Raw genomic sequence first — 12,415 nt, 5'->3', positions numbered from 1 at the left:
TTCACCAGACCACGAAAAATGAAATGCGTGCATTAGGCCTTGTATGGCTGGAGCTTATTTCCTTGCTAAATTCCGAGTTTCAGGTCTCTCCCACTGAGACAGAAGGGCTGCTCAAGAAAACTCCCCAAATATCTTATAATAACGGAGGGAATTTTTTTTTTCTATTTTTCACGGTACAAGTTTGCCCAGGCAGTTAAATAAAAACGAGATAACATTTCCAGAAAATGTGGTTGTGATTATAGTCCCTGTTCCTGCCATATGTGTAAATACTGGTTGGTATGGGAGGGTGTTTTGAGGATTTAAGCGAGGGAGTCTCCTGATGGTCCGCGGGCAGCAGCTTTCCTGGCTGTGCTGGGCAGTGGCCACTGCTGACTGCTGTTTCCATGGGGGATTTGTCGGATGTCCCTTGGAATAAAGGCATGGGATGCATTGGAGGGAGCCCAAACCCACCTCGTGTCATGTCTGCCCCACACTGGGACTGACAGAGCAGCTGGGAAAAGTAATTTTAGTCACCGTTTTGAAGTCTCTCTTGAAAAGTCAAACCCCATATTGATGTTTTAAATGGCTTGCTCACTTTCAGGGAACGTCCTGGGTTTTGAATGGTTGGGGCAGAAAAAAAAAGCTCCATGTGGTTGTTTGGAAAACAGAAAATTGAGTGGAAGCAAAGGAAATGGCAAGGAAGGGGTGGAAGAGATTCAGAAGAAAAAAACCAAATGGGATGTGGGCATAGACGTGAGGATGGACGCAGGGTTGGACTGGAGCTGGACTGGAGATGGACGTGGGGATGGACGTGGGGATGGAGATGGACTGGGAATGGACATGGGGATGGGGATGGACAAGGGGATGGACACGGACATGGGGATGGACACGGACATGGACACAGACGCGCGTGGCGCTGCCCGGCCGCCGGAGGGCCGGAACTCTGTTGTCGCGGCCGCGGTCCCGGGCGGAGCGGAGCGGCGCGGGCGGGCCGGAAGGCGGCGGGCGTTGCACAACGCGGAAGTGCCGGTGCGGGCCGGGGCGATGGCGGCGCCCGGCGGCGCGGGGGCCCGGGCTGGGGGTCCCGGTCCCGGCCAGGGGCGGCCCGGCCCCGGCCCTCTGAGTGGTCCCGGTCACGGCCCTCTGAGGGGTCTCCGCCCCGACCCTCCGAGGGGCGGCCGCCGCGTCTGCCGCGGGCCCCGGGCTGGGCTCGGGCCGCGGGCCCGGCGGGGCGGGGGGCCATGGCCACCCGGCGTCTCACGGACGCGTTCTTGTTGTTGCGGAACAACGCGGTGCAGAGCCGGCAACTGCTGGCCGAGCAAGTGAGTAGTTTCGGCTCCTCCAGCCCTCTGAATTCACGTAGCATGGCTGCTGCGGTGAGTCTCCTCCCTTCATCCTTCTGTACTCGCCGCGCCCCGGGCTGCCAGGCGGCCGTGCCGTGCCCCGCCCTGCCCCGGCCCTCGCCCGCCCCGGTTACCCCTTCCTCTGAACCCTCTCCTCAAAACCCCTCCGTCCCCCGACCTTCCTCCCTCTGCCCCTCCCTCCCTCCCCACCCTGTTGATTCCTGTTTTCCCACTCGTTCACGTCGAACGAATAGAAGAGATCTGTGTGTGCTGATCGCATCTCTATTCGCTTCGTGCATAATAAATGTGTTACTGTTCTAACAGCTTCATGTTAGCATTAACATGAGGTTTTTGATGCCTCCTTACCTGCAAAAACAAAAATTCACAAAGCAGAACTCTTCTATTCACCTCACTGTGGGCACTGTTAAATACACTGGTGTAGTTTATTCCCATTGCTTAAATTTCTCCATAACTTGCTCAGATGTTCATTGCCCTTTTTATTTATCCCTAAATACAAACAATACTCAAACACATCTGTGAGAGAGAGGAGTCAGTAGATTCTAGTGTAACTCCTCTTTACAGAAACTACCAAAAGTTATTGGTTCAGAGGCAGTTTCAGTAGCTTTTCCTAGGTTTTGAGCTAGTCAGGCTGTGATGGGCTGCTTGGCAGCTCAGCTCTGCTCAGGTTTTCACACTTTCTGTTTAAACTTATCATTCATTTGTCATAGCCACCAGTAAATATCTGCTGGCAATCTCATCATTCTAAATAGCTTTACATTAATGCATTTTTGTTAGGAAAAGCAGTGCTTCCTGTTGCTGTCAGTGGTCTTTGTTCATTGCTAGCTTTATTACACCTGTGTCTAATAAGCTGTGTATTAAATTGCATTTGCAGAACAGGAAATGTCAATAGTAATTTGTATTATACATGTGTACTTTGGCTCTGCATTTAGTCCTTGTTAATTTCTTTTTTTGCCATATCAATGTCACTTCTGTAGATCCTTGGTTTTTTTAAAGTATTACCTAGAGAAAATAGTGATATTTTTAACTCACTACTCCTGAGCAGTGAAACTGCACTTTACTCAGCAGCCAGTGCAATAACACTTAGCACCTGCATCAAATATTTATTTGCAGTGTTTGTTAACATTAATTGAAGGTTTTTTCTGGGCTGCTCACTCGAATGCAATGGAGGCTCTCAGTGACCGTAAAGTGTCCATCTGTGCAATGGGTGAAGTGAGTCAGGGGCTCAGTTTTGGCCCTGGTGAGCATTTCAGAGTTCCACAGTTGTTACAAGTGAACTGTTTTAGCAAGAAGTGTGAAGTTGCTGGTGTGAGCTGTTTGTCTTTCATGGTTTTTGGTGCCTGTCGCTGTCAGAGTTGCAGGTTTCCTTTGGGTGGTACCCCCACAGCAGAGCTGCTGTGTGCCAGCAGGGCAGGGTTGCAAATTCTAGCCCACAGTATTCAGCTTCCCTTAGTTCATCTCCACCTTTCTCCTCAAGAAATCCTTTGCTGTGATAACTCTCCGTCAAGAATTGCATTCTTAAACTCAGATAATCAAAGCAGCATCTTTAACAGTAGAGTCCTGTTCCAAAAGCCTGGGGATTCTCATAAGAAATCATCAGTTGATGCTGCTTTATTAAACCACAAGTATTTCATCCAATTTTAGGTCTGACTTTGTTAATCTTGGAGTGAAAGATCCTTTTGCTCACACATCCCCTCCACAGTGCAAGGATTGATGAACAGAGAAGGTGCAGATACGTTGCCTTGTGTATTTTTTTTCGGATCCCTGCAGGGTTTATATTCCCTAAAAGTAGAGCACAGCTCAAGTGTGTACAGAAGTGACTGAACATTTGCTTTTGCTTTGTGTCCTTTGCAGTCTGTTTTATCCTGTGAGAACTGGGGTGTTTGTCAATAAATGTCCTACAAAAGCTTCTCTGTGCCCCCTCCAATCATAATCAAACCCAGTGGATGCTGAGTGCTGCAGTCAGACTGCCCTTGCTGTCATACTTCACTGTATTCTATTGCAGGTTTTCCACCTGATGTTTCAGTATTTAGAAACTTCACTGAGCAATTACTTTGTAGAACAAACCAAGCTCTGCACTTGATCTCTTATGTTCTTGCTGTTTACCAAGGAACTGAAATATTTCTTTTAAAATTTGGTGGATTAAGCAAAATGCTGATTTAAAATGCGATATCAGAATGTATTTATTGATTAACCATGTCTTAAAAGCCAGTTTGTTTGTTCTTGGTAAACCATCATGCTTTAAAAATAAATCAGTATTTTCTCAACTGACCATGCCCTATATCTGTCCTATGTCTCTTTTTTCCCTTTTGTCTTTCGCTGTCTCTAACTGGATGGGGCTGATGGGATCCACAAATCACTTCAGGAGCTGGATGAGGTATTGTTTTTCACATTTTATTCTGCCATGGTACATCAAGCCTACATCACTAAGCTAAAATATTCTTTCTTTATTCTGCTAGTTTATAGAATTTCATTATATAGGATGAAGTGTCTGTACACAGTAGAAGGACAGGCTGCATACAGAAATCAAGAATTTTGTGATATGTTAGACTGTGAACAGATAAATGTATGAACCAGTCTGAGTTACTGTGCACACATGGGGTAGAGTGACTTTGCACAGTGAAGCCATTAGCTATTCTTCATGCTGTGCATGAATTATGCAAACTTTATTGATTAGGAAATAAGGTCAGGGATAAAGAAATTGCTTTCAAGAAAGAGTTGCTAGGGAAGGAAGGGGGATTGTTTTTTGAAAAGAGATGGGGTAGGGAACCACAAAACTTTCCAGGCCTGATAAAGGAAAATTAGAAATTTGGGAGAAACTAGGAAGGGGGTGTTTGTATGAAACCTTTCCCAAGTAATTAGTTAATGTTTGCAAATGGTATCATTGATGATCATCTCCAGTATTGCCTTGGCTATTTGTGTTTAGCGCATTTTAATTTCCATTAACTAAGTAATTTAACCACTTGAGTTGCATGTCAGTTTGCAGGAGTGTTTGTTCTTCAAAATAGCATTGTTTGAGAACAAGCACTTCAAATAAAACTTTTTTTCTGAGATTTTCCCAAAGTCAGTTTTCAAATTTGCCAGGCCCAAGGTGAACTGTGCTGCAACATTGGCTGTGAATTGTTGTACCAGCATGAGAGTTACTTGAATTCTCACTGCAATATCATCTTTCCTCCTGGAAAATCTGCTAAGTATTTATTCTAAGAGCAACTCTGAGCTTTCAGATGCTGTAGGAAGTGGGAGGGTGTAGGTCATTAGCACAGAGGGACAAACCAGAAGATGTGATGTTTGATCATGAGCAAACACATCTCTGAGGTTAATTTCTATCGGAAGGCAAACGTGCAGGTTTTCTGATGCTCAAGGATTTGGATCTAATTAGACTAAAGCTAATTTGCTGTCTTTTTTCCCTCTGCAGCTGGCTGACGATCGCATGGCCCTGGTGTCAGGGATAAGCTTAGATCCCGAGGCAGCCATCGGAGTGACGAAGCGGTTGCCTCCCAAATGGGTCGATGGCGCAGACGAAGTAAGTGCTGTGCTCTGGCACATCCAGCACACGGTTGGACTTCCCATGGAGGGATTTATTAGTGTCCTCCCTCACATTCTGTCAGCTGTGTGACAGAAATAGTATCACAAGAAAGATTTAAATAAGAGCTTTTGTTGGAATTTTTGTTTGAACCGGGTGAGGAGGAGTCCAGCTGAATAAACCCTAAAGTGGTGGAGATGAGCATTCAGTGTTCAAAACCAGGAAATATTAGTGTTTTCTAGCAGGAGAATTTTCCTGCCTGTGCAGTCTGGATGCCATGCAAGTTCTGGAAATACTTGGACAAATGCAAAGGAATGATTCTGGAAGCATCCAATTAAAAACTTTTTCTAGTATTTGGAGTGTGAAGCTATTCTTGACTTTCAGAAAATCCTTTTTAAATGTACTCTCAGAACACATGTTGGCTTATCAGTTTGTGTGGACAGAACCCATTGTGCAGAAAGATGCTTAGGCTCCTTTTTACTGCTATAATAATCATCCTTACAGATCTTTAATTACTTGGTTGAAAGCATGGTATTTAACTTCTGCTGTTGAGTTGAGGCCATCCAATGTTTGATGGAGTTGAAGGTGTGACCTGAATTTTCATTTATATTTTTGGAAGTTGGCTAAATCTTCTTGCTTTGGTACTGTATAATTATAAAAATATTATTCCATCTTAATGAAGCATATTTGAAAACAGCAGTCTTGGCTAAGATTAAGAAGTAGGTTTAGTAGCAAACTCAAAGTCTATTGAGAGTATTCAGTTTCTTAGCTTTTTATGTGGCTTTTAATGGTATTTGGTTTGCCTTTTATGTTACAGATTTCTCTCAGTGATTTTAGTCTAACATTTGTCAGAACCTTTTCCCCTGAAGCATGAATTACTTCCCTTTCTTCCTATTGGGCTTTTTTTTTAGATTCAGTATGATATTGCCAGGGTTAAACAGAAGATGAAAGAATTAGCCAGTCTTCATGATAAACATCTAAACAGACCCACACTGGATGACAGCAGTGAAGAGGAACGGGTAATAGAAATAACAACCCAAGAGATCACACAGGTACAGAGTGCTTTGCATCCTAAACCTCCAGTTTGGCACATCTTTAATGCATTAGGATCAGGCAGTGGTTTGCTCTGAGCAAAGGATTTATTTTATGATCAGTATTGGAGTGAGCCAGAAGTCCTGGGCTCTGCTCTGAACTTCCCAACGAGTCACTTAAACCTCCCTGTTCTTTCCCTTACGTGTTTGCTTTTCTACTTGGAATAGGAATGGGAGATAAATCAGATTTACAGATACCTCAGAGAAATGCAGATATCTATTCTAAGGCTTGCTGTCTAGCTAATTGTAATGAAGCAAAGTCTTTGGTCAGAGACAGTTGTGTTACTCTGCTGCCTTGTTATCTTGAAGTTATTTGTTCATTTATGTTCTATTTCCATATTTTTTAAACATTGCACAGAGCAAATTAAAAAATCCCTTTAAAAAATGGAGAAACCAAAATATTAATCTTCAATGTGGCACTTTTGCAATGTGATGTTTAAGGTGTGTGCTGCTGTATGTTTGTCCACTAATGGAATTGTTTTCTCAGTTATTCCACAGATGTCAGAGAGCAGTCCAGGTGTTGCAGAGCAGGTCACGTACTTGTACAGAACAAGAAGCACGTGTTCTCAGGAATGTAGTGTCTTCCTTAGCACAGTCCCTTCAGGACCTCTCCACCAACTTTAGGCATGCACAGTCTGACTATCTCAAACGTAAGCATAAGAGATGTAACAGTAATGCATGGGCCCCTTCTCTGGAAACCACTCACTGAGGTGTGCTTATTTTCTTGGTTGGGAAAACTGAAGCACAGAAGGGTTAAGTGATACACACAGGACTAACGAGAGGTTAGAATTTGAGAGTTTCTGGTTCACAGCCCATGGTCAAACTGCTTTGATCTATTTCTTTTTCATGTTGCTAAAGAAGAAATGTCATAGTTAAGTGTGTCAACAAAACAGAATATTTCATCCATCCACATTTTTAATGCATTTTGCTTCTCCAGTTGTGGTTTGCAAAGCTGCTTCTGTTACAGTGGTGAAGCAGCCACTGGTTTTCAGCCATGACACCTGCTGCAGATGGCAGGCTGTGATAGATAAAGCTTATAAGCTAGTCTGTGATAAATTAGAATTCTGCATCCATAAACAAATTGGAAGTGGAACAACCTCTGTTTAAGACTCTAAAATTTTGTTTGATTCTATTTTAAGATGTGTCAGATTATTTTAATCTTGAAAGAAACCCACAAAAACTTGATTTTCAAATTTAGCATTGACATTTCTTCCTCCTGTGGTATAAATGGCACAGGTGGAACTGAAGATCACAGTTCAGACAAGGGGTGTTCCTAAGATAATTTGTTACAAAATAGCCTGGAGTGATCACTCTCTAAGACTCTTAACTAATTTTTTTAACTTTGTGGAGCATAACAACTTAAAAATCACTAATTTAATCAGTATTGCAAGTCTGGTTGAATTTGTTATGCTTTTGTTAAATAGTAAGCCTGACAGTTAAAATTTGAATATTGTGATTTACATAATTTACTAGACAGATTTTCTTATTTGTGCTTTTCTGTCTGGTGCTTCAGATCTCAGCTCTGATTATAGTGTTCATAAATATCATGCTCAAACATAGTTTGTCTTTTACAGGTATGAAGAATAGAGAAGAAAGGTCCAAACACTTCTTTGACACCTCAGTCCCACTGATGGATGATGGGGAGGATGATACACTTTATGATAGAGTAAGTTAAGATGTTATTACACAAATGTGATATGAATTGCATTTTCTCAGGTTGTAAATATCTGTCAGAATTATGAAATCTTGTAATCCTTTTAATTCTTTCTAATGTTTTCATACTGTTAATATTAGTTCAACATGTAAATCTTGTATTTCAACAGGGTTTTACAGATGACCAGCTGGCATTGGTGGAGCAAAACACACTGATGGTGGAAGAGAGGGAACGAGAAATCCGTCAGATTGTGCAGTCAATCTCCGATCTCAATGAAATATTTAGGGACTTGGGAGCAATGATAGTAGAACAGGTACATTGACAGCACAGTGTTAGTAAGAAGTGGGACATTCCATATAGTGTTAAGGCTTCCAGACTCACTTTTCCTAACTTACTTCTTCATGCTTGGGTTTCCTCCGCTTGAAATATGCCACAAGTTGAGTTAATGAAAATAAATGAATAATAATTCAACTGGTAATGTGTGTTAGACTTTAAAAAAAAAAAAAAAAAGGCCACAGGAAGCCAAAGTTCTCTTGCTTATTTCTCCCAGAGATTCAGTTTACATTAAATATGTCAGCCAAAAGCACATGGTCTGGAATTAAGATGATTTTTAGGGATGTGATGTGAGATGGTGACAGAGCTGCCATTAGGAACTGAGCAAGGAAGTTGCTTAATGAAGTCCCAACCAGTTCTTGTGTAAAAGTTCATTGTTTACATAGTTCATGAGCTGTTTGCTGTGGGTGTTGTTAATGACTCTGCTGCTTATGATAATAGTTGCTTTATGAAGTTCATTTAGGTTCAATTTGGTGCTTGTTTTCTCCATTTTACTTAGGGAACAGTTCTAGATAGAATTGACTATAATATTGAACAGTCATGTATGAAAACTGAAGACGGTCTAAAACAACTGCATAAGGTAAGCTGATGGAATACTTAAGCCATTTTGCATATCTAATAATCTTTTATAATTAAATAGCTATTAAGTTATTCAGTCAGTTTTCATTTGTACATTGTCCCTTTTAGAAATTACTTCTGTAGAGTATGAAATGTCCAGCTGTACTGTAGGAGGAGCTTTCCATATAATTTCTGTTAATGTCATGCTTGATGCCTCAACTTAATTTCTTAAATGACTTTCTGGGCATCCAACCAATGTGCTTTGATATTTATATTGCTGACCTGGTGGCACCTGTCTGCAATTCCATCTCTTGTTTGGAGAGCCAGGCACTTGGGAATAGGGATAGTTATTGGGTACCTCAGTGCAGATTTTAGTTGGAAAACATTATCTCAATCATGTGAGCAGAAAGAATAATTATTAATGTTTTTTCTTACCATCTGACACTTAGATGTCAGGTCCAACCTCTTACTTTAATGTGAAGCTTTTGCTATGAACACCTGAAAAGTTTTAAAAGCATTGATCTCAGCAGATCAGAGTTTTGTGGTCATTTTGTTTTGGTTTTATTTTGAAGTTTCATTAATTAAAAACAAAATACAAGCTTTGTTTTGTTTAGCTTCTGTTAGTAGACTTCCATTTGGCTTTTGGAGAGTTTTCTCTCTGTTGTGTCCTATTAATTCCCCTGGGAAAAGGAGGAGAAGGATCAGAAAATATGGTTAGAAGAAAGAAGGAATGAAGCAGAAAACTTGAGAACCAACTCAAAAGTAAAGCTTTCAGTTCTAATTAAATGAAAATGCACAGCTGACCAGGTACAACAAATATGCCTATTAAAAAAGGAAGTTTTGTTGTGAATTTTAATGTCCTTCAAATACGATCCAGGAATCTTATCTCAGCAAGCTGAGTCTTCTCTTTAACATGGGTGGGTGTGATTTCAGTGCACATTTACCTTCCCTGGAGCTTACGGTGCAGAGCAGCGTTACTGTGTGGGAATTGCCTGCAGTATACATTGTATGAGATGTCAGGTTATCAAAGAACAGTTTGAAACACATGGACTTCACTTACACTAAACAAGAGTCTGTACTGCAGTCTTGCAGAAATCTAATTATTAACTCTTTCTTCTCTGTTTTATAGGCAGAGCAATATCAAAAGAAGAATCGGAAGATGCTCGTTATTTTAATTTTGTTTGTTATAGTAATTGTCCTTATTGTTGTTCTTATTGGTGTAAAGTCACACTAGGTTTTGCTTCATTTTCTCATTTTTGGAGTTTCTGTGAACTTTTTTCCCAATGTGAATGGATGGACCTGCACTCCAGAAAGCTGCCTTTGAACGTACGAGCCCTTGTGGTACAACATCTGTGCAATGTTTCTGTAGAATTCTTCAAAGTACAAGTTTGGTGACCTGTGAGGTGTTTGTAAGGATTATATGGAAAATGTCAGGAAATTTGATGCTCCCACACAAAAACATTTGGCGCCCTATGCAGAGGTATTTGGAAACACAGTACTTAAGAATAATTAAAAATTGAAGTTTACCAGTGACTATAGTAATTAGTGTGTTACTGTGAACAAAAATGTGTTGTCTTCTATATTCTTATGTCATCATTGTTACAGGCTTCAAATTTAAACAATGTTACCGAGTCAATGGGACTGGATATCAAAAATTGATCTAGATGTAAAATTTGTTGAGACACAAAACTGTTTGATTGAATGCCCTTTCTTCCAGACTCAAAAACTCCAAAGAACTGGATAGACAGCTAAAAAGGAAAGCTTTTAGCAACCAGAACGTAATCCAACCCCTGTGATCTTAATTTAGATACTGCAGCATTACTAAGAATCAGTGGTACTTGATCTTGTAAATAACAAGATGTAATCACTGCCATAATTTAACATGTTGAGTTAATTAAAAAATTTTCTGAGCTTGAGTAATCATGGGAATGATTTTCCTTCATTGGGATGATCATATATTTTTTTTCATGCATAATTTTTTTAGTTTAAAGTACAGACATTACATTAAAGCAGTGGTGATGTTAAGCTGAAAAAATGGAATAGAAACCCAAAAAGAGAATCTCTCTGGCCTGCTGTAGTGGATCTTGGATGTTTCAAACTGTAGCTGCTGTATAAGTTGTTTGTTTTACAGTGCATTTGTCCATATGGGTTATGTATTTTGTATAAGAAGTGGCTTCACTACAGTAGATATTACATCCATTTTCCCTGACAGAAGATTCTCTTTCAAATGTCTGCCTGGAAGAGGATGTGTTCATGGTCTTTTACTGACCATGAGAGATGTCATGCAAGTGACATGTTACAAGGCCTTCAGAGGAGAATTTGGGGTTTTCACTATTTTTTCAGTGGAAAACTTTGCTGCAGGCCGTACAACAGAAATTAGGGCAGCATATAAGTAATAGAACACTCTTGATTTAATTCAGGCCTTGTCTTAATATTTTTAATACTGCTTTTTTATATGTTTGGGGTTTTTTTTTCCCAAAGGGACTGTACCTTCCTTCATTTTTTGACTTACACAAGTGCTCCCCATAGACCTGCAGAGATGCTCTGCTCCAAGCCCCAGAAGTGCAGTTTCAAAACACTATGATATTGAAGTTGCATCTGTTACTTACCCTGAGTTTCTTTACTCTTTGCTAAAGAGGACCTGAGACGTGGCTTTAAACTGACCATTTTCAGGAATGGACCTGAAAGCAAAGACTGCAAAAACGTGAAAGCCTTGGCTTTTTGTGGGGCTTATGAAAAGCTTTGTATCAGTCCTGTTACCTCTAGAGAAAGGGGATGTTGAACTACCAAAACTGCCAGTTAAAACTCTACGTTGAATTAATGGTGTAAATTGGTGAAAGGAAGAATGAGGCTTGTGTTGGGTGTGCAGCTCCCCTGTTCTGGTGATAGATTTTTCAATGATCGTGAGTAAAACTACTGTCTCCCTCGTGCTGTCTGCATCACTTGTTGTGAAGCAGCAAATTGCTATAATTTAATATACTGTATTTGCAACTTTCTCTCTAACAGGAGATTGTGTTATTTATTTCTGTCTTGACCGGTGCTTTTGACATTTTATCATGGCAGATGGATTCAAAGAAGTAATAAAACACTTCCAACCTAATTGGGCAATTATTCTTTTTTTATTTAAATTACTAAAGCATACTTTTGTGATGTTAACATATTTCTGTTCTTCATAATAAATGAAAGTGGCAGCAATGTGAAGTATCTTTTTTTAAAAAAAATAACTTCTGTAGCACAACGTCATCTGCATTGTCAAGTTATTTCCCATGAGTTATGCCCACTGTCTACCTACTTTCTACCCAAATTCTGTACAAGGAAATGCATTTTTAGTGAGGTTAAACTCAGATGTCAAGTGTCCTGCATAACTTGAGCTGGAATTTATTGAAGCTTGATTATATTGAGGAAGAAAACTCAGGACAGGCTTCTAAATCATTGCAGGTGTGTGGCTTATTCTGAATCAGTCTGAATAAGCATCAGCAGTTAAATCAGATCTGATGCTGTGCTTTGTGGGAGTATCCCCACAAAAGGGGTGCTGCCTGTGCCTTTGGGCAATGAAAGCCCCAAAAAGCCACAGCAGCTGCTGCCTCCTCAGGTATTCCAGGAGCTGCCTGAGCCTCCTGCCTGCGCTTCTGCCCAGCCCTGCTGCAAACAAAGCTGGGACCCTCTCTCAGGCTGCGGCTTCTTCATGGTTGCTGGATTCTTCTCAGCCTATATGGAAATATACTCAAATTCCTTACAAAGGAACAGAACAGCATTGCTTAGAGCATCTCTGTCTCCTCACCTGGTAGGAATGGCCTGTAAAGCTGTTGGCTTGTACACAATTTTGCCACTAAAATGCATGTGAGCGTGCAAAAAATGAGCTGCAACTTGTTAACAGAAATTAATTATATGCCAAAAGGACAGTCTTAAAAGCACT

At 40.7% G+C, this 12,415-nt stretch overlaps 1 protein-coding gene across 4 annotated transcripts; it reads left to right on the top strand.

Annotated features, from left to right (window-relative positions):
• Positions 1-973: 973 nt before the first annotated feature.
• STX16 (syntaxin 16) lies at positions 974-11,692 on the top strand. 4 transcript variants are annotated; one of them, XM_039563493.1, is made up of 9 exons: positions 1,005-1,301; positions 3,706-3,717; positions 4,756-4,863; positions 5,775-5,915; positions 6,442-6,604; positions 7,529-7,620; positions 7,778-7,921; positions 8,441-8,521; positions 9,629-11,692. In XM_039563493.1, the coding sequence occupies exons 1-9, from the start codon at positions 1,221-1,223 to the stop codon at positions 9,731-9,733; spliced, it is 927 nt and encodes a 308-aa protein (XP_039419427.1). In that variant the 5' UTR covers positions 1,005-1,220; the 3' UTR covers positions 9,734-11,692. The 4 variants fall into 4 exon arrangements, with proteins under 4 accessions (XP_039419428.1, XP_039419427.1, XP_039419426.1 ...); XM_039563492.1 differs by having other exon boundaries at positions 1,159-1,301; positions 3,673-3,717; XM_039563491.1 differs by having other exon boundaries at positions 1,159-1,355.
• Positions 11,693-12,415: the final 723 nt, after the last annotated feature.

The sequence above is a fragment of the Corvus cornix genome, chromosome 20, assembly GCF_000738735.6.
Source record: "Corvus cornix cornix isolate S_Up_H32 chromosome 20, ASM73873v5, whole genome shotgun sequence".
In the NCBI taxonomy this organism is placed as follows: Eukaryota; Metazoa; Chordata; class Aves; order Passeriformes; family Corvidae; genus Corvus; species Corvus cornix.
This window is presented reverse-complemented; position numbering and strand designations above follow the sequence as displayed.